Raw genomic sequence first — 22,117 nt, forward strand, 5'->3', positions numbered from 1 at the left:
TTTGAATGACACAACAAGCCAAGCCTTGTGCTTTGTTTCCAATGTGGCACAGCCGGGAGCATTGGAGGAGCGAAACAGGAACTTTTCAGCAGCATGCAAGCAACAGCATGCAGCTCAATATTAAACCATGCATTAACTCTGGTTTGAAGCACAGCCAAACCAAACACAGCCACTATTTTAAATATTTTGCATTGTTGAGGTTTTTATTATTTTGTTTGTTTGTTTGTAAATTTCTATCTTAGTGTTCCTCCCAAAGGATCCAAAGGTGGCAAAAAATATCTTTAGTAATAAAACAATGCATTGCAAACTTCTAAAAACAATTCAAACAATTACAGATTGAGGGAATGGGCTATAACCTAGCTAGACCTAGGTGGTATAAAAGAAAAATATTTCTGTTCCAAAGGAGCCCAGGGTGGCAAACACACAAATGATAAAACTATTAAAACATTAAAGGCATCTCCAATACCAGTGCAGACTGGGAACGATTTCTAACTAAAATGCTTGTTGGAACAGGAAGATATTCAGTAGGTGCTGAAAAAACTACAGAGATAGTGCAGCTCCCTCCTTGCATTGTTTCTTCTGTTATCACCAGGTTGGTCACTGCTTTCCTTTTGGGTGAAGACAGGGGTAAAGTAGGTGTTGAGCAATTCTGCCTTCTCTCTGTCACCCAATAGCATTGATCTGTTTTCTCCTTGCAGAGGACCTACCGGTACTACTTGTCTGTTCTTCCTCTTGCTTTGAACATAGCCAAAGAAACTTCTGTTGTTATTTTTAATTTCTCTTGCAAGCCTGTGTTCCTTCTGAGCTTTGGCCAGCATGATATTCACCCTGCAACTGATGGCTACTTATGTATACTCCTCCCCTTTCTTCAGTTCCTTATACGGGCCCTTCTTAAATCTCAACTCATCTGTAAGCTCCTTTCCTTTCTTGCTGGAATTGTCTGCATTTGTGCTTCTAATATTTCACCTTTAAGAAACTCCCGTCCATCTTGGACTCTCTTCTCTTTGAGTATTTCTGACCATGGGATCTCACTCTGTAGTTCCTTAAGCTTTTTTTTTTTTTTTTTTTTAAATGGGCCTTCTTGTCTGACTACACTCAGATTTCCCTTGCCTCGGTATCATGAAACTATTGCTGAAAGCATTGCGATAAAGGACGTTTAAAAAAAGGACTAAGTAACCCTAAACTGAACACATTTTTAATTATCTTAAACCACCACCACAAGAGGTGGTGGACTCTCCTTCCTTGGAGGTTTTTAAGCAGAAGTTGGATGGCCATCTGCCATGGGTGCTTTAGCTGAGATACCTGCATTGCAAGGGGGCTGGACTCGACGACACTTGGGTCCTGCCCAACTTTAAGAATCTGTGGAACATTTGCAAATACCAAGAGGCTGGAAATAAAAGGCAAAAGCCTAAATCCCAAAACAAAATGTTAGTGTTCCACATCTGCACCACATAACATTTAAAAGCCACTGGTGTGGTTTGGTGCCCAATCCCTGTAAACCTGAGAATGTGTAAAGCAGACAAGAGGAAGGAAGAAGTAACTTAATCAGACACTGCTTTCCAAAGAATGTAGTAGACCAGGGGTGTCAAACTCAAATTCATTGGGGGCCGCATCAGCAGTTTGGTCACCCTCAAAGGGCCGGTTGTATCTGTAGGACTATGTGTCCACTCTTTATTATCATAAATTATTGTCACTGCATTCAATTATTACTGTTTTTTGTAATAATGTAAGTAATAACTAGCTCTGAAAGCAGAAACATAGAATAATGGCAGGTAGATATTCAAATGTACAATTATTGTACAATTTATTGAAAAATGATTTTTGGTAACAGACAGTATTTTTTTTTAAACATACAAATATTGCCAAACACTGTTTATTACACATATGGCAAACACAAGGCATTAACTTTTTTTTAACTTTTCTGACTAGATGGCTGACATCGTTTTCCTGAGGTCAGTCCATCTATTCTGCGCGTCTCCGGGCCCGGCTTCGCTACACGGGCCACATGACGAGGTCTGGTGGGCCGGGGGCCTTGTGTTTGACACCCGTGTAGTAGACGGTGTACAAAAGGAGAAAGACAACTTGAACAACAACAATACCACAAAAAATTAAAATGCTTACTTTAAACTCATCAACAATGCCTCAGCTATTTCTATTTGTTCAGCCATATATTTTCTTTCCCTTTCACACTCTTCTGTGAGTCCTTGATGCAAACTGTTCACCATCACAAGTTCTTCATGAACCATATCATATCCAGTTTTGGTCTTTAAAAAGTAAAGAAATTAATCTGACAGTGCAAAGCTCAAAATGTTATAATCTTGTTCTCACTTTTTTGTCTCCTTGTGAGAAGGTGTAGTGTTATTTCTTTATTTCTTTTGCATTTTTTGATGCTTTTTAAAGGATAAAACTGAGACTTAAAATCCAATCCTATGTCCATCTACTCAAAAATAATCTCAGTTGTGTTTAATGAGAATTAGGATTGCAAATTTACATGCAGCTAAAACTCTTTGGGAAGCTGGCTTACTTTTATTGAGTATTAAGCAGCCAACTATTTCCCCCTTCCCCAAACAGAAGGTGGCTAAAGTTCCTTCCTTTGGTCAGATGGATTAAGAGGGTGTGAATAACCATAGCCAATTTAAATAATTTGAGAGTGCTAGTCTACTGCAGTAAATCCTGTTGTATGTTAAAGATGGACACATTTATTGTGGCATAAACTATTCAAATAAACAAAGTTACAAATGTCCTCCTCTTGACTTTTCCACTCTGTGTCTATGTTAGACAATCCCTACCCATTCCCAAAATAGTGGTTTGAGGAGGACTAATCAAATGAAGTTTGGGTCACTATCATCAAAACATTTAACATTTAGTTTTGTTGCATCTAACTTTGCTTAATCATACAGGCTTTGTTTGTTTTATTAAATTTCTATACCACCTTTCATCTGAAGATAACAGGGTGCTTTACAATATAAAATCACAAAAAAATACATAGCATAAGAACAAAAACACCCACCCACCCACACACACACCCACACACCAGTTTAAAAGGACGTAGATTGTTTAATTAGCCAAAGGCATGGGAGAACAGACTATATGCACCAGCACTCTGCTTGTTAACAGGAAACCAAGATAAACCAGAAAGTCAGATTTACCCCCAAGATAAACCAAAAAGTCAGATTTACTGTGATGTATGAACATGATCAATGTGTGCTAGAGTTAGGAAATTATTATAAAAGATTTCTCTAATGATTTTTTTACAGCAATTTCAATGCTGCTTTGATAGAACCAATGAGAACAACAGTTCTTCCAATAACTTTGCCTTTCTTTTCTTTTGCTTTTAAAAGTATCAAGCATTTTCTTAGTTAACCTTCTTTTAAATAGTTCTCAAATTGTTATTTAAGCTGTAAACCTACACACACTGGTCTGAGAAGACTCACTGACTCTATGGAAATTACTGCTACACAGACAAACGTAGGGCTGCACTGTTAACTTCATAATGTCATACCTGGTTTGAAAGAAAATGCTGACTTGCCCATTAATTTAAAGCCACTTTTCTGGTTGGGTCTGTATTTAATTTAGCATTTACTGTTATATATATTTCAAAGAGTTTTGGGTTAATCTGTACATCACCTTTTATAATAAATCTGCCTTTCCATTTCATAAGTTAGGACTCTTCTAGATTCCTACTTCAAAAGGTGCTGTACTTTCACATTTCTCTTTATCGTTATAGGCATGTAATAATACAGGAACAAAATCTCTGAAAAGGGCATGTACCAAACTCATTGGGCATGGGGGGAAATAAAATAAAATATTTAATCTGTTTACCTGTGTGTATATCTTTTTCACTTGTGCCATAGCTTCACCTTCATAAGACAGCTTTTCTCCCAGCAGAGGGCTGTATTTCTTCATGTAGGCTATATTCTCCAAAACTTTTGCATTAGCTACATCTATTTTTGTCAATTGGTTTACTGCTTCCTGGAGTTGATTATTCTTTTCTTCAAAATGCCATTGTAATTCTGAAATATCTCGTGAACACTTCTCCCATTCTGCAGAAGAAAAATAAGCTATGCAGTATAACAAAATTATGACAACTGCATTTAAAGACGGAACATATAATTTCAGCTGATACACTGTCAGATCTCTATGCAGTTTCCTATGAAATATATGCTCATATAATCCTTCTATGCATATAACAGTTGCTGAAATCATGCCCTTGGCAAAGAGAAACTAAGTGCGATACCTTTCCTCACATCAAACCTTCCATCTTTGCTAGCTGAGTGGTGGAAACCCATCCTGTCACAGCAGGGAACCATTTCATGCTCCAGGATGCCAGGGTGGAGCAAGTGAGTCGCTACTTCCACACAGAGCTACTCCTTGTGGCATCAGGCAAATCTCATTTTCTGTAGCATTTTCTGCTCATATTTCTTTCATCATCCTGTGGACCAGCACTATTAAGGGATAAGGCAGTAGGAAGACCTTGGACAGTGGTGTATGGTTATGACGCATCAAACAGCCACATCTTGGGGTGGAGTTCCATCCAGGAGTGTAGATGGACAGGACCTAAGCTCCCCACACCCTTGCAGCATCTTACTCTACTGTGTGTCACTGTAGCTGTCCTATAGGAAAGTCTCTCAAGTCCAGCTGGAGTTTCTTCCTTCAGGGCGACGAATAAGCTGCTGGCTATTACTCTTTTGTCACCTCCCTTCAGGGCTGACCAATGAGCTGGCTATTACTCCTTTGTCACCTCCCTCATCACTTCTCCCCTTCTTGGTTGCCTTCCCTTTTTCCTACTCATCTAAAGAGTCCCAGTCTTTCCCTCTGGCAATCCCTCCCCCTTCCCTAATTGGCTACATCTGTGGCTCCTTTTGGCTTCTGGGTGGGTTAGTGCAGGGATGGAGAACCTGTGGCCTTCCAAATGCTATTGGATTCCAACTCCCATAATCCCAAACCACTGGCTATGCTGGTTGGGGCCGATGGGAATTGTAGTCCTACAATGTCTGTGGATTTCTCACCCCTGGGCTAATGAGTATACAATGCCTAAATGTGACCTCAACCGTCATGGGCAGTCATGGGCAGCCCAACCTCTGCTATAAGTGGGAGTGAGAGAGATGCCACAACAAGCTGGGGGATGGGGAAGCTGGTGGTGCTCAGAATGTATTCAACCTGGGCAAGGGTCCTATCTTTTGCTTCTTTTCCCTTGTTGTCTACCTATGACCCTTATCAGTAGATGTGAGAGCATTATTCAGTGCACTACAAAGACATGGGCAACCGGGAAGCAAGCTTGAAATAAAGCTGCTCTCTCTTTTTATTTCATAGCTCTGAATAGAGTTCCTTGGCTCCTCTGCTCATCTTGATTCTTGAATGTTAAAGCAATGAAAACTTGAGATATCTACCATTCACTTGAATAATTTTATATCTTGGAATAGGAAGTAATCAAGAAAAGAATTGAGGAAAGCAGCAGCTTCACCTTCTACTGCAAGAGGTGAATGGTGGGGGAGGAAAGAACCTAACTCTGCCTTGCTAAATAAATGATACAACAGAGAGTACCTTGGAAAAAAGGGTTATTGCTTTCATGTTCTTTGGTGAGTCTCTTATACTGCATTGCTTGAATCCTACTGAATGGTCCAGAATGTATGCAACTCCCCAACACTCTGTAAACTCATCTTGCGCAGCTCCATTAATGAATAAGCAGTCCAATTGGGAAAGGTTTACTGCCTTGGTGCACCACTGGTAGTGTGAGCTATGGCTGATGAGAGCTGTAATGCAAAACATCTAGAAGGCACCAAGTTAAGGTAGGTTGCCTCACTAGAATACAAGATCCAATAGGAATAATTCTCCCCATTTTTCAGGTAGCCTTGGCTAAGCCAGCTTCAGAAGAGTCCCAGCAGAGCTGGGATGGAATACATACACTAATCTATCTCAGGCTGACCCAGGATGGGAGACTTCATCTGGCTCAATGGGAGATAAGCCTATTCCACCCCCACCCCCCACCCCTCATCCTGGCAGATCTTGAGTTTGGATATAATGTCATGATATCTGTGTTATCAACACAGCTGATTTTGGTGATTGGCCACTGTTAATAATGTTATGGTTCTAATTTCATTGCTTTCTAGTTGCACAGTTTCTTACCCACCCCAAGCTTCAAGATGCATCTCATGCAGTCCACGACAACTTACACACAATCAATTTGTTAGTATCTAAGGTACCAAAGGGCTTTGGGGGTCATATTCAAGTAAGTCTGAAAAAGTTTCTCATACCTGCTTTACAAGGTTAATTTTCATACCTCTTTGAACAGCTATGGGAAGCTGATCCAGCCTCCAACGTGACAGGATATCAGCATTTAGGTATAGCTTTTTTCTGCGGTTTTCCTCAAACTTTAAAGCATCTGCGGCCCTTTTACGTTCCTCTTCTAATCTCGTAACTAACTCTGTGACCTCTGCCAGAACAGCTGTTGTTTTCTGCTTTAAAGGCTGGACGTCTTTTGAAATTAAAAAAGGGGGGGTAGAAATATTTGTGGCACTGTTTCACATTTCAGGTTTATCTAAAATGCATGATCTGAGATGCATTTTTAACAAGTTTTTAGTATGTCACATACACATTCCTAGAACCAGGCACACAAAAATACCGTTTATACAACAATAAATAGTGCTCCCCCCCCAAAAAAAATAGATGCCAGAACTCACCATGAAGTTGTTACAGTATGTTGCTGTGTGACTCGGGGCAGCCCTGACACCAGTCTGTCAACCATGTTCACACCCCAAGGATATGCTAAAAACTACAGAAAGCTGTCTCCCTAGCTGGTTTGGGGTTTGCCCCTGGTTGTGGTGCATGTCAAATAAATGCACCCCTGCCTCCCTCATTCTCTTAGATTCAGGTGGATGGCTAGGGCAGCTGGAAAGCAGGAGGATTTAAATGTATGGTGGATATGATTACTTCAGATTCCCTCCTCCTCCATTCTCTTCCTTTCTTGTTATTCAGCCTCGATAAAAGCTTTCCTTATCCCAATGCCTGTCTCTGTCTATCTTTTATGTAATGCTGGTGGCTTCTCTGCTCCCTTTACCATACTGCTGCTGCTTTCCCCTTGGCTCAAACTCTTGCAGTTCCCTTCCAGTTAGTTTCATTTATTGAGGGTCAGAGAAAAAGTGACCATGGCTTGAATAGGTCCTATTGGCTAAATGGCTGCAGTTCCACACACGAAACTGCAGATGGTGCCTAAAGAATTCCAGATATGCTGCAGTCCCAAGTGGGATTTCCCTTCTTTCAAAAAGCAACACTTTAAGTATGACTGCCCAGAATAATTGAAAATAAAATAAAAAATCCTTCCTGTAGCACCTTAGAGACCAAAGCTAATACCAAGAACAAACTTAGTTGGTCTTTAAGGTGCTCCTTATTTTTTTATTTTTTATTCCTTCCAGTAGCACCTTAGAGACCAACTACTAAGTTTGTTCTTGGTATGAGCTTTTGTGTGCATGCATGAGTGTATCTGAAGAAGTGTGCATGCACACGAAAGCTCATACCAAGAACAAACTTAGTTGGTCTCTAAGGTGCTACTGGAAGGAATTTTTTATTTTATTTAGTATAAAATGTGTACAACATGCATGGAATGCGCCTTGTTTTTCATAATTTGCATAAGTAAACACTAACGCTTAGTCTGGCAACTGCATATATATTATTTTCTCCATTTATTGTAAATTACGCAGACAAGGAATTATGGGGGTGTAATTGCTGGGCAAAACAACACTTGTCCCCTTCTTTTCTACTAGATTCAATACTTAACAGTACTGCTTGCTGCTGTGTGTAAAGCAGCATGAAACACAACTCTGCCTGTTTTCATGAGAAAATATTCATCAGTATTAATAAAAATTTGAATGTTTGAATGTTTTCAGTGATGATAAATTATCCAGGAAAACACTATCCTGCAAATGTATATAGCTGTTTGCATTTTAGCTTATGTTTTAGTAAACATTATCTAATAGAAAATCTGTTGTGGTTTCTCAGTTTCGAAAACACAACATACTTTCAAAATCACTGTAATCAGATATATCTTAGTATAAGCAGTGAACACATAATGTTTTCGTGGAAAAGGAATTTGGAAAAGGTTCCTTCACTGTAGCTAAGGGCTATTTCAACACAGCAGTCAAGAGAATTATTATTTTCTGCTTTGGTCCTCTCCCTTGCAGAAATTTCTGAGTTACAAATGGCAAACGGCACCATCCTACAGATTCCAGACATTCCAACCATTAGATAGATGGACAGCATCTAGTATAAATAATTCTATAATTCTTGGGAAATAAGCCAAACTAAATAGTTTGGCTAATAACATTGTGACAGAGAGGGTAAATATTCAACCATTTTTACCTTCCCAATATAACGACTGTTTAGCCTTCAATTCAGAGGATAACCAGCTATCTTCAACATTTTTAATATCTGACTCCCTGTAAATATAAGTAAATATTTTAAGGCTGGAACGCCCTTGTAACATCTACATGTTACTTCAAATCCATCTTCAGTATCCGCATCTTTCATGCAACTATTGGCTTAATCAAGGGACCTATAACCCTCAAGATGTTGATATGAGACTTCAGCTCCCACCAATATGTGAAGGACCACATGTTCCCCATTCTTGGCTTATCCCCTTAATACCTCAACTTTTGTGGGAAGTGAAATATCAAGATGGTGGGGTGGAAAGTCACTTTTAAATTTGTATTAAATTTGAATTAAGGAGGTGGTAAATACATTTTTTTTTAAAAAAATGAAAAGTATTAAAAATTAATTGGTCGAAATATATGTGGGGATCCCTATGTGTGCCCAAGCAGGCTTCCATCATTAAAGTGAATGGCACAATTTAGTGGGAAGAAACTCCCATGAAAATCCTCGTTATTACAAACTGTATATGGCTGTTATTGTATATATTTTAAAATTTATATATGGATGTTTTATGATGGCCTATATCTGTAATGCCTAATAAAGTTTTGGCAAAGTAAGCAAGCAAGCATTAAAGTGAATAAAGGTAAAGGTAAAGGGACCCCTGACCATTAGGTCCAGTCGTGGACGACTCTGGGGTTGCGGCGCTCATCTCGCTTTACAGCGTACAGCTTCCGGTCATGTGGCCAGCATGACTAAGCCGCTTCTGGTGAACCAGAGCAGCACTTGGAAATGCTGTTTACTTTCCCACCGGAGCAGTACCTATTTATCTACTTGCACTTTGACATGCTTACGAACTGCTAGGTTGGCAGGAGCAGGGACCGAGCAACGGGAGCTCACCCCGTTGCGGGGATTTGAAACACCGACCTTCTGATCGGCAAGCCCTAGGCTCTGTGGTTTAACCCACAGCGCCACCTGTAGGGAAGCCCTTATTCATGCTAGAACTCCATGTGTGCATTAGTAAAATAAGAACAATTAGAATGGTGCCTGGTACAAACATTAAATCAAAACTCAGAAGATCCTTACCATGGAATTTTCTCCAGCTTGTACAAGTGATCATACTGTAAATACAAAGAAGATGCTTCATTAACATATTTTATGTTGTAGAATTTGCACTGAGTATGTGTATGGAGATAAGCTGGATTCGTTTTAAAATGATTTCACGGATCACAGACTTTTTTTAAAAAAAATCATACAAATATGACAGTAACGTTATATTTTATGTATTGCTTTCCTAAACATGTCAAGCCTTGTAACAGCAGCTTTCATAATGGCAGTCTATGATCAGTTAACAAGGTTCAAGTCTTAATTTTTCTATTACTACTTGGTTTACAAAGTAAGTGTAAGCTGCCAAACTTTTGAGTTGTGCATGTAGTGTGTGACAGTTGGACCAAAGGGTTGGATCAAATGATCCACCTCTGGGCTATTTGTGATTTCACGTTTAAGGAAAAAGTATATAGATATTGTGAAAATACAATGACTGGACACACGTCCTCTTTCTGATATATTGAAACCTGCCTTTCCCAACCAAACTGAAAGTTTTTAATTTTGTAGTCAAATAGCAGTGGAGGGAGCAACCCAAAATGTCGGTCATAAAGCAATCAAAATAAGTAAATTCTATATTATTATTTATTAAATTTGTTTACTGTCCTCCAACCAAAGAATTCAGGGGTGGTTCACAGCATAAAAATACAAAATACATATTAAAAACAAAGCAAACCAATAACCCCCTCCTCTCAGAAACACATTTAAAAGCAAATAGAATGTTAATCAGATAAAGGCCTAGTTCAAGAGGAATGTTTTTGCCAGACGCCTAAAGATGTAAAATGAAGGCACCAGGTGAGCTGCCCTGGGAAGAGCAGTCCACAAACGGAGTCTTGGGTATTATTGCTATTGTTGTTTATTATTGTCTTTGTAGTATTACTGTGCCCCTATTTTTGATGTCAAATAAAAATGAGCTCTAGTAAAATTTCTGTGAAGGTTGGGAAATACATAAAGTACCTGTTGAAAGGATTCTTCCACTTTTACTTCTAGATCTTGAATGTGATGAATAGCTTTGTGAACACATGAAGCTGGAGCATTTACAGCAGCACAGCTACGTTGCTTGCAGGGCAAGCCCCCCAAAATGTTTTCCTTCATCCCTAAAAGTATTCCAGAAAATGGAGGGAAATGCAAGTAATAAATATTTTAAGTTTTACAAGTTACAAAGAATGTGTGATCACTACATTTTATAACTAGATGTCAAACAGAATCTTGTATTTCAAGCGCCCAACACCTTTTTCTTCCTTAGAAACCAGGTACAATAGGCACCAATTTGGATCAGGATGGTGGTGGGAAGAGGAGATGTTAGCTATTTGCTTCCATGCCAGTTCTCTAACAACTCAGGGCTACTCTCCCTCTTTTTTTTAATTACTGTGAGCCACTTTGGGAGACCACAACTGTCTAAAATGCAGGATAAAAAAGTAGTGAGTAAATCATTTTTGCACATACAGGCACATAAGAGCAGGCTTATCTGTCATGCTGGAAGAGGTTAGGATGCTGACTCAGGGCCTCCATGGTATTGCCTCCGCTGGTAGCCAATGTAAACCAGAAAATGGAGCGTTGCAGGTACTTGGATGCTATGCCAGGCCATCTGCTAGCAATACACTCACTATGGGCCTCTCGCTATGCCAGGCTGGAGCTGGTGTAGCAAACGATTGTGTTTTTACTTGCTCCTCCACCTTTTACCTTGTCCAGTGTGAGCTACAGGTCTTCAAATGTGGTGGTGGCTTCACCACTCCATTCAGTCTTGCTGCTCCTAGCTAGGATTCAGGATTGCAGCCCATAGGCATAAAAAGTTTTTAAAAAATTACAGACTTGCCATGCAGCCCTGTGCAGTTCAGTGGGACTTAGGTGGAATCTACACACATAAAAGCGCTTTTTAAAATACATTTAATTTTCCATAAGGTTCACCATTGCCATCAAGTGGCACATTGTATATTGCACTTACAACACACTTAAAAATGCTTTATTTGCAGCTGTATAGCTGAGTCCTTACTCTCAGGTAAGAATGTATAGTCTACAACTTTTGCTGTTAGGTATGTATTTCGCCCTCTATGGCCAACAGCAACTTGCAGGGAGGATCAGGATTGGGGCCATGACATGGAGAACAAGTGTCTACCCTGACCCAATATTTTGATCCTAATCCAAATTAGGCCCCACAATCTGAATGAATGAGAATGATTAAATCAGAATAGAAAAGATTTGGACAGGTTTCACGTAACAATTACTCTGACTCTTAGTTTCCAGTTCCAATCAAATTTCACATACATGTAATAGCCCAAACTTCACGTAGATTATGCTAGGGAACCATGTACACTGATACAAGTTATTTGTCTTAAAGACTGAGGAAATAATAGAAATAATAAAATCATAGAGTTGGAAGAGGCCACGAGGATCATCTAGTTCAACCACCTGCAATGCAGGAATCTTTTGCCCAATGTGGCGCTCAAAACCATGACTCTGAGATTAAGTGTCTCATGCTCTACTGACTGAGCTATCCCTCAGGTAAAAATCCAACATCAAGGCAAGCCAAGCCAGAAGTAATAATCCCAAGAGAACAGTATTAAGGGACAACAGCAAAAGTGGGGATAGATACTATGGAGGGAGGATACAACCAAAGTACTACATATATATATATATATATGTACACACACACACACACAAATACAAAAGTATCAGAAAAAAACAGTTTAAATCTGTTCAAAACTTTAAAGAAATGTAAATTGCACGAAGTTCCAAGAAGCGGGGCGGAAATACCTTCTGGTTGTTGGCGGTTATCCTTGGAAGAAAGTAATGACATTTCAGTCATTGTTGCCCACAGTTCTTGGCAGCCTAGTTTTTTAAAACAAACAAACAAACAAACAAACAAACACAAATAAATATACCATTAAAATGTACTGTATTCAAAATATGAACATACAGCATTGTTAGTATAATTCATATTTTCCATTTTTAAAAGCCATTGGATTGTCAAAATCAGCTTATTAATTATTCCAAGCACCAAAAAAATAGATATAAGTGAAAGACAAATGAGTATACAACTGAGGCTTTACTTTCGTTTTCCTCTGTTGCAACTCTTGGTGCAAAGTACTGTATGAGAATAGCTGCATATACACAAAAGTGAAAGAGGTGCATGTACACAAAAGGTGCATATACACAAAAGTGAAATAATGCTTGTATTCTGTCCCCTCCCTCCTATCAGCAAGAGTAGTTGATCCCAAAGACAAATAAGCTCTAAACTGGTTCTCATATTGTACAATTTCTTAGGAGCTGAGTAGCAAGCTATAGAGTTGCAAACAACCCTTGATATAAATCAGAAGCAAAGTTGTTAAAGCAGTACTAGGACATGTTTGTTAAATTACTCAACGTTTAATGCTAATCCCACCCCTTCACAGCTGGGAAAATAACTGTAACTTAAATTATTCTTTCCACTTTAAAAAACTTGGCATTGCCCTTTTTATTAAATCTGGCATTTGGGGACAGTAGTTTAAGAAACAATGGGGTTTGCTTCTTATTTAGGATAAGTGGGGGGAAATACATTGTTTCAACCACAGGATGCATTTTGCATTCAGGAAAGGACACTCAGTAAAATAGGAAATAGGTGAGGATAAAATACAGAGCACTACTACAGGTGCATAGTCTCATCAGGTATGCTGTGCAAATGCTTCTACATTCTATTTCACACTTCATTAAATAAAATTAAATAGTCAGCAACACACATATACAACATTCTATATTACTTAGTTTCTTCAAACTTTCCTAAGATATGGATTTAAATACATTAAATATAGAACAGAAATTCCAATAGAAAACTGAGAATTTAGCACTAAAACAATTCTTCATTAATAGGGAGGCATAATTTCACACGATTGCTTTTAAAATCAAGTTACAATAGCTGTGTAAAATTGAATGCTAAACCATAGTTTAGCATTGTGAAAATGAGATTGGGTGAACCTCATGTTCATACACTCCATCCCATCCAGAACAGGCAATTGGCCTATATCTTGGACATGGGAACAAACCAACCAACCACAAAGCCCATGTCTTTCCAAGATTCAAGCTCAGTTTATTCACCCTCATCCAGTCCTCCATTGCATCCAGGCATCAATCCAATGTTTGCCCAGCCTCTCCCAATTTAGATATAGTCTGGAGGTGTAACTTTTTTTTTTTTTTACCATATGTTGAAATGTATTCAGCTTTACCAAATGCTTTGCTTCGGCTTTGAATAAATTACTGCAGGTCAGGCTGTGGTTGCATGTTTAAACAGTTATCTTTTCTATATTTTTAATTGAGTGGCACAAATTAAAAGAAAAATTAGATACAATTATCTTTTTTGGCATTTGAGTATTTAAATATTTTGTGCATATTTCAGCATTTGATCATTGATTTTCTTTTAAATTCTCTGCCAATAATTGCTCACTGTTTTAAAGGATCACAGTGATGTGTGATTTGTACAAACATATGGAGCAATTATACTTAAACTAAGTTTCAATTTTCAGTTACTAAGGCAACCAGTGCATCCAGTGGGGGGGGAAAGTCTAGCTAAGGCAAGCCAGTATCTGCATCAATATGCCTTTTGTTTAAAAAGAATGTTAATACTAGTCCACTTCACAAAAATGTTACGATTAAGAATACATAGAAAATTGTCATATCTGCAGGTGGTTATGTTGGAACTGGAATGAAGTTATGTTTTGTATCTACTCTGAAATTTAGATGGATGCATAGATGTGAAAATGCTTAGGTAAGTAATCCAAACAAGTCATTCTGAAATAACAAAGCTTAATATATATGGGTTAGCTAAAAATTCTCATGCACCAGGCATCAACAGAAGGTGGGTTGGACTCAACCTACTCACTGTGAATGCCTTCCTTGTTCTGTTATAATGGTAAAGGAGCCCACATGAGAGGTGCTGGAACTGAGTTCTAGGGAGTTCCTGCTGAAAAAGCCCTGTATTAGGTCATTTTAAAAAATGAACATAGCACCTTTCTTTCAATGAGTTAAACTGTTTTAACTATTCTAAACATAAAAAAGGTAAAGGACCCCTGACAGTTAAGTCCAGTCGTGAGCGACTCTGGGGTTGCAGCGCTCATCTCGCTTTATTGGCCGAGGGAGCCGACGTTTGTCCGCAGACAGCTTCCGGGTCATGTGGCCAACATGACTAAGCCGCTTCTGGCTAAACCAGAGCAGCACACGGAAACACCGTTTACCTTCCCGCCGGAGCGGTACCTATTTATCTACTTGCACTTTGAAGTGCTTTCAAACTGCTAGGTTGGCAGGAGCAGGGCCCGAGCAACGGTAGCTCACCCCATCAAGGGGATTCGAACCGCTGACCTTCCGATCGGCAAGCGCTAGGCTCAGTGGTTTAGACCACAGCGCTGCTCACGTCCCTTATTCTACACACATATATAGAAGCAAACAGCAAAGTCATCTGACTATGGATCCTTATACAGCCAAAATGTAATGTTGTATAGAAATTTTGTTGATTTGTTTGGATATATGTGATACATACTGTAAGAACATTTTCAGACTGCTCAATTTAGTGATACTATTCCCCCTTCCACTGGTATATATCTATATATTAATTGAATTTAAATATTCATAGTAAAATGTGGCATTGTTCAAATATGAACCATGAGGAAATCAGCCTTCAAACTCACTTTTATACTCTGGTCAGAGAAAGAAGTGTTATTTTGTTAAATACAATTAGACCTACATTTTCTCCTAGTTCCAGCTGCACACACAAAAAATGAAGAATGCTAAGTGTTCAGATGCTATAGAAAAGCAGCCTCCCTTCAGACCCACCAATATTCTTTTGAGCGGTGTTTACCTGTTAAAATTCTTTTTGAATCTTAATAATTTCTTTATACAAAAGCATCTTCCAATAAGGCAAAATGTGAGCTTATCTCGTGGCTCCAGTTTGGTGCTTAACTATAATGAAATAACAAACACCTGATTCAACTTCATAGATTTGTAGCTTCAAAGAAACACGTAAATAATCTAGTCAGATCTATAATACATATACTGTATGATTGAATTTTCTCATGATTTTGATCATCCTCTAACATCTATCTATAAAGCTGTTTACCTTTAGGGAGGGAAACAAAACACGTAATACTATGTTTAATAAAGGACTACACTTGATCACTAAAAGAGAAGCATGTTTGTTTGCCACCACACTGGACAAAAGAACTGTGCACATTGTGTTGGCATTGTAGAAATGTATGTGAGGTGGATCCTGAAAAAGCACAAAGAACCACAATGACATGCAACAATATAGAATTAAAAAACACTGTGCAGCTGTTCTCTAATTTAAGCATTACCTGTAAGAATATAATTGAGCTTCTCAACAAAAACTACCACTGGTATACACAATTAACTTCCCATTCTGAAAACATATAATACTACCACAACACTTTGCCACAGAACATTGGGGGGGGGGGGAGAGACAGAGAGAGAGAGAGACAGAGAAACAGAGAAAAGATGCCAAGTTAGCAAAGTGGGGTAAATATTTATCAGTAGAGCCTTGCCCTGCCCCACCTTTTCTTCAGAAACTCATTGAGGCTTTTAATATGGAATGCATCAGACATGAACCTACACAGACCTTTAGATATCTTCCTTTGAGTCCCTTATCCAAGTCCCCCCCCCCCTTGGAGGATGGTGACAAGGGAGAAGACCTTTTCTGTTGTGGCTCCCCATCTGTAGAATGAGCTCTCCAGCAAGGTCTGCTGGGTGCCTTTGTTGACATCTACTAGGCACCAGGTAAAGATTTATCTCTCCCCCCCCCCCAAGCTTTTGATAAGACTAGGATGATCTTGTTTGTTTATTGCATGCTGCTACAACTTCCAGTGGCTGTTATGGAGGTTGCTGTTTGTTGTTGTTGTTTTTTGTATAACATATCCAGGCATATCAAATTCCCAAGAGACTGTGATCTACTCCCAGTATATATATAAAAAAAACTGGCAGTGATCTACCCCTTGTCATTGGAGGGAGGAGGAGTGTGCGTGGGGTGGGTGGATTGCCCAGAATTGTTGAGCTTTTTTTTAGGAGGGAAGTGCCCAGAGTTGTTTAGGAGGGAAGTGCCCAGGGGGAGGATTGCACAGTGTTTTTTTAGCTTTCCCCCCCATAACTTTTTGTACACGATAAGCATCCCATGATCTAACAGAATCAGAGCTCGGGGTCTACTGGTAGGTCACGATCTACTGTGTTTTCCACAGTATTGTAGGTCACTTGGAGACATTCAGGTAACAAGTGAACAACCATTCTTAATAATGATAATGTAAACAGGGTGTTTCTGTTGTAAATGAGTACACTGAAACTCTTCCTAGTGCTCCAGCCAGATGCTAAATTCTTACAGCCAAATATTCAGCATGTTTAGATGGAAATAATTGGATTAACTGAGACTGGCTTTCTGGTACAGTCACTTATGATTGCAGTCTGTAGATTTATTGTTTCAGAATGGAAAAACATATTGTTTCTACGAACCTACAATTCCTGCGTATTCCTGTAGTCATCTGCTTTCTCCTGCAAATTCACCTCTTCTAGCAGGCTGATTTCTGATCTTGGAGCTGAGATGGGGCAGGCAATGGGTTACTGTTTTATTTCAATCCACATTTATTTATTTATTTATTTATTTATTTCATCTGTTGTCTTATTGCTATTTATTGTTCTGCTGCTTTATTATTTATTTATGGCTTGTTTTAATGGACTTAACTGTTGTTTTAAACCGTTGTTTTTGTGTGTTTTATGATTTTATACACCAGTGTGGGAGGTCATTATCCTAAAAGGCAGCATATATATTTTTAAATAAATTAATAAGTAAATAATAAATGGCTGGGAAGGAATTTGCAGGGGAGAATCAGATATTGCTTATGTACCTTCCTCTTTCACCTGCTGATTCAGCCAAACAATTGTCACCCCCATACCTGCATTAGTGCTATGAGGCAAACATCAGGTTGGCATCCCCATATTTGCTTTGTAATATGTAATTCTGTCTCCAGTGACACAGCTACTTGCTTCAGCTGCGACTATTCATATTATAACTTTGACAGCTGAATCACTCAGGTCAGGTACTCTAAGAAACTTCATTAATATTACCATTTGCTCCAGGACAACTGCAGCAGATGGATGACAGATATATCTCCTGCCCCTACTTCAGTGCTCCCCAAATGACCCAAGGCAGGTTGCCCAAGTCAGGCTGATTGCCTCCGTCCAGCCACCAGGCCCTGTCAGTTCACATGGAATTCTACCATCCATCAAGGTTACAAAAAATGATGATAGTCAGAATATAAAATCCTATCAAGTCCCTCTACCAGATGAGTGCAAGGAATTCAGTCTGGGCACCTCAGCTGTTAGGGACAGCTGTGTACAAACACTCTAAACTAGCATGTGGAGGGGAAAAAAGAGATTTGATGCACTAGAAATTCTGCAAAGAGGCTGGAATTCAGACAAAGGCGCAAGATCCCCATACCTACTGATATTTGAGTCCTACACAAATCTGCAAATATGATTTCTGATTAGACAGCAGCCAGGCAGACACATTCACAAAGGGCTGACTCACAGGATATCACAATGCCTTCATTCCCACATACCATAAACGAGCAAACTTGTGGGCTCCCAGAAAGGAGATTGCAGCTTTCTTCCCCCCAGTTATTTTGCAGCTGCACTGTGCTGAGCTAAGCCATGTTTTGGCTTAGTCTGCTGTCTGAACCTGAGCTTGTGGTTTAATTGTCTCAGGCAAACCTTGAGCTGTAAAGCCATAGGAGAAATCTTCCAGAGTTGATACTGCATTGGGTGAGTATTGTAAACTGAGGAATGCCTGTTGTAAATTTTTTATGTGTGAGTATCTGATGTGTCTAAACAGATGTGGTTGTATAGTATGGCTTGACTGTAGATGATGGATTTTGTGATGAAAGCTGGAAACAAGTAAGTATGTGTAGTGGTCAGTTTCCTATATAAGGATTTGCTATATTAAATGGGATTTATATAGTTGTTGTTGTTGTTGTTGTTGTTGTTGTTGTTGTTGTTGTTATGCACAGTAGTTTCCAGAAAGTGCTCCTCTTGCATGGACTAGTCTACGTTCAGGTTGAAGATGGGGTGAAAGTTGCTGAAGTCCTGGTGGAACTGCACATGTGCCTCCTGTTCATGAATCAAGGTGACAAAGATGCTCAATGTATCTCGAGTAGAGGACAGGCTTTTGGGGACAGAAACTGAGCAAGAGTTATTACTCTAACATGGCCATGAAGATGCTTGCATACTGCTAAGCAACTGTTATGCATATAACTGCCATGCCACTATGCTAAGTGGTAGCTAAGTGATTAAGGATATTCCTGATAGTTTGCAGACCATCTTTGTTTTTGTAAAAAGAGCCTCAATGTTCATGGGAGCTAGGAATGGTATTTTCTGGGAGATTGCCAATAGATTCTAGTTTCCTCAGGAAATCTGGGAAGTTCCGTGTGCAACTTGGAGTGCTGGTGGCGAATGGAGTCTATATAACTAGAAACCCCTACTGTAATGGCAGCAATGCCTTATACTATGGGGTACCCAAGGTTGCCTGATCTGTGTATTTTGGGAAGCAAACAGAAGATGCTAGTGGTTCCTGAGATTGTTTCTATAGATTTGGTCCTGCTCACCTGTAGGAAATTCCTTCATCAGCTTTTGTGGTTCCTTCTGGTGGGATGGAGGGTGGCTAGGAGACTAAGTTATAAATCAGAAAGGCTCCCATTTTCATTTATCAGAGTTGTCCTGGAATGGGTAGATCTGGTTTTAATGGGGGCAGGAGAATGGGGATGCAGACTAGCATTTGGATGCTACCAATGCTATGTGCTCATTGCATTCACAAAGAGCCCTGTTCCCACTATAAACCCCGGCCTGGAAGCATCCTAACTTCCTTTTAGCACTGTTGTAAGGACTGCATGTAGATGATGCAGGCAAAGCACTTCAAAGACTCAGAAATGCTATACAGTTTTTCTTGTTGTTGTCACTGTGTGGCAAGGGTGCATGGAAGAATCCTACCCCAGCCTTTCAGACTCATCCTTCAACTGAATCATAGAATAGGCCTAATAGAATTGCAGAATTGGAACCGGGTCAATGCAGGACTCTTGCCCAACGTGAGACTCGAACCCACAACCCGGAGATTACAAATCTCAGGCACTACCGACTGAGCTATTCCAGGCCGACAAAGTATGCAAACTGGAAATACTTTTGTCAAGTCCAAAACATGTTTGGGGATATCCCCTCCTAGTGGAAACACCTGGAAAGAACAAGTGGCATTGTGGCCCTTAAGTTATGAAAGGGCGAGAGGAGGAAGGAACTGACTGTACAGAGAGCTAAGCTCTGTCCAAACTACCCTAACCTTCCCCAAAGAGCTCATCTTTGTGTCCCGAATGACACTTCTGAGAGCCAAGCCCACTGTGCACAGGTCGAGCACCTTCAGGGGGTCGTGCTGCCAAAAAGGTCAGTGTACCTTTCCATGGGCATAACCAGGATTTATTTGGGGGGGTGGCAGCCAAAGTTCTTGAGGGTTTTTTTTAAGGGGATCTACCTGCCCCCCTACCCTCCCTTGGCTACGCCCATGTACCCTTTTGGGGCTAGGCCAGGGTTTCCCAAACTTGGGTCTCCAGCTGTTGTTGGACTACGATTCCCATCATTCCTGATCGCTGGTCCTGTTAGCTAGGGAATATGGGAGTTGTAGTCCAGCAACAGCTGGAGTCCCATGTTTGGGAAACCTTGGCCAGGCTATCTATGACTTGGCCAGCTGCATTCCCGCCACAGCAGACAGGTGCGGATTCAGGCAGCAACACCACCCGTCTTCGCAGCGGCGAAACTTCAAAGCTCTGCTCCCCGCTCCCTTCCGCGCAGAGGGCGGGGCGCCAAGGTGCGCCGCCGCTCCTCGCTTTCCCACCCATCTGCGGAAAGAAGCGCGAGCCCTTCGCCTTGTCCGGCGGCTCGTCCTGCTGAGCCCGCGCGGAAACTCACCGGCCCCGATCCTGCCTCGCGCTCCACGCGGCCTTTCCCTCCTCCCCCGGCGGCGACGGGCGGCGCGTCCTTTCGGCAGGAGTTCGTTATTCTCGTCGTCTCCAGGGCGACGGTTGCGTGGAAGAAGCGTGGGCTGCACTGCAACACACACACACACACACACACACGCCCACCCCTGCAGCCTGAGGGTCTTTTGCCCTTTCCCGTGCTTGCATCTTGCCAAACACTGATGCCTTTTCTCTCTATTAACATATAAGCACTAGATTCTGTTATTTGGATGGAATAGTTCCCCTCCCCAACGGCTAACCCCCTTCTAGTTGCTTCTTCCGATAAAAAGTGTGTGCTTGTAGACGCGCTTGCACACGCAAACTGCGCACATACCATGCACATTATTTGCTCTTCCATGAGAGCTGAGTGAAAGCCAGACCCAGTAGGATGGGAACGGATCCTCCTCAATTTGCATGCCTTAATAATCGCGCTGTTAAAAGCCACGAGGAAGAAAGTAGAGTAGATGTAATTGTCACTGCTATTGGACAGCATTCAGATATTGTTAGGGCATGTCGCATTATCTGCATTTGCAGTTTAGAGGCTGCAAGGGTAATTTAGCTCTTAACACTTCTTGTTATCGCTTATCTGTGCGACGCTCCAGAAAAGAGAAAGCATTGCCTTTTGCGTTGCTGTGTTTTGGAGCGCACGGCAAGGTTGCCTACGTGTAGACAGAAATATACACTGACAGAAACAGTGCCTTGAAGGCTAAATGGCACTGTGGGTTAGTGCATAAGCTTTCCATGTTGAGAAACCTATAGCAGGCATCCACACAATTATTTTTGGGGTCACAAATAGCAACCTGTTTAAATATGTGTCAAAACCAACACGTTCTGAAGATTTTAGATAGCCCCCTTGCCTGCCCACCCCAATCAAATTTAAGTCCTGTGTTGGTTTAGTAAAACTACATAGCAAATACCACAGAGCTATTATTTCCAAGTATCAGAAAATCATAGATCCAAGGCAAGGAATCTTCATAATTTTTACATAGGATGACTACAAATTGACCAACAAATCACAAGGCACTTCTGTGGATGTAGAGGTGACCTATGATTTGGTGGTTTTAAGGGGATGCCTTGCAAAAATTGTGAGACACCATAAAGATTGGGTGGCCTCAGATTCTAGTTTTTGCATCATGGCAGAACTGAGAAACATTGGGTCTTTAATGTTTGTGGTTTAGTCAATGGAGACAAACACACTCTGTGATTTGATACTGGGTGAGGACCTGTGAAAAAATGATTCTGCTTCAAGAGGATCCAACTTACTGACTCTTTTGTGTACATGCTTCCTCGCTCTTACACCCCATTTTTGTGGCACCCCACTTTCTCTCCCTGCCTTCCCAAATGCCCCCCTTTCCTCCTTCCCCATCCATAGCTCTGCTCCAGGTGGGCCCACCCCCTCCACAATGCAAATGGGTAAAACTACAGAGCTCCAGAGCTAGATGTGTAGCTTTTTGTTCCACTAACCCAGACCACCAGAAGCCTAGCACTCCAACACAAGTGCACTGTGGGCTGACTGTAGAAGATGTTCATCTAGACCCAAACCACTGCAAGAAGGGATTGCTTGAACCTCTCATCCACCATGCAGTATGGGAGAGTTTGGGGTGGTGGCTACTGGGATGAGCCTTACCTGCCCT

At 40.6% G+C, this 22,117-nt stretch overlaps 1 protein-coding gene across 1 annotated transcript in view; it reads right to left on the reverse strand.

The window, feature by feature from the left end:
- Positions 1 to 16,093, reverse strand: part of CCDC178 (coiled-coil domain containing 178) — a 122,811-nt gene extending 106,718 nt beyond the window's left edge. The window contains exons 1-8 of the mRNA XM_033155118.1: positions 16,000 to 16,093; positions 12,220 to 12,294; positions 10,423 to 10,562; positions 9,448 to 9,482; positions 8,356 to 8,432; positions 6,281 to 6,475; positions 3,823 to 4,043; positions 2,122 to 2,264 (exon numbers count right to left, since the gene is read on the reverse strand). Of these exons, the coding sequence (XP_033011009.1) occupies positions 2,122 to 2,264; positions 3,823 to 4,043; positions 6,281 to 6,475; positions 8,356 to 8,432; positions 9,448 to 9,482; positions 10,423 to 10,562; positions 12,220 to 12,271 (863 nt within the window). The 5' untranslated portion in view covers positions 12,272 to 12,294; positions 16,000 to 16,093. The remainder of the gene's footprint in view (positions 1 to 2,121; positions 2,265 to 3,822; positions 4,044 to 6,280; positions 6,476 to 8,355; positions 8,433 to 9,447; positions 9,483 to 10,422; positions 10,563 to 12,219; positions 12,295 to 15,999) is intronic.
- Between the last annotated feature and the right edge of the window lie 6,024 nt (positions 16,094 to 22,117).

This window comes from Lacerta agilis, chromosome 7, assembly GCF_009819535.1.
Source record: "Lacerta agilis isolate rLacAgi1 chromosome 7, rLacAgi1.pri, whole genome shotgun sequence".
Classification (NCBI taxonomy): domain Eukaryota; kingdom Metazoa; phylum Chordata; class Lepidosauria; order Squamata; family Lacertidae; genus Lacerta; species Lacerta agilis.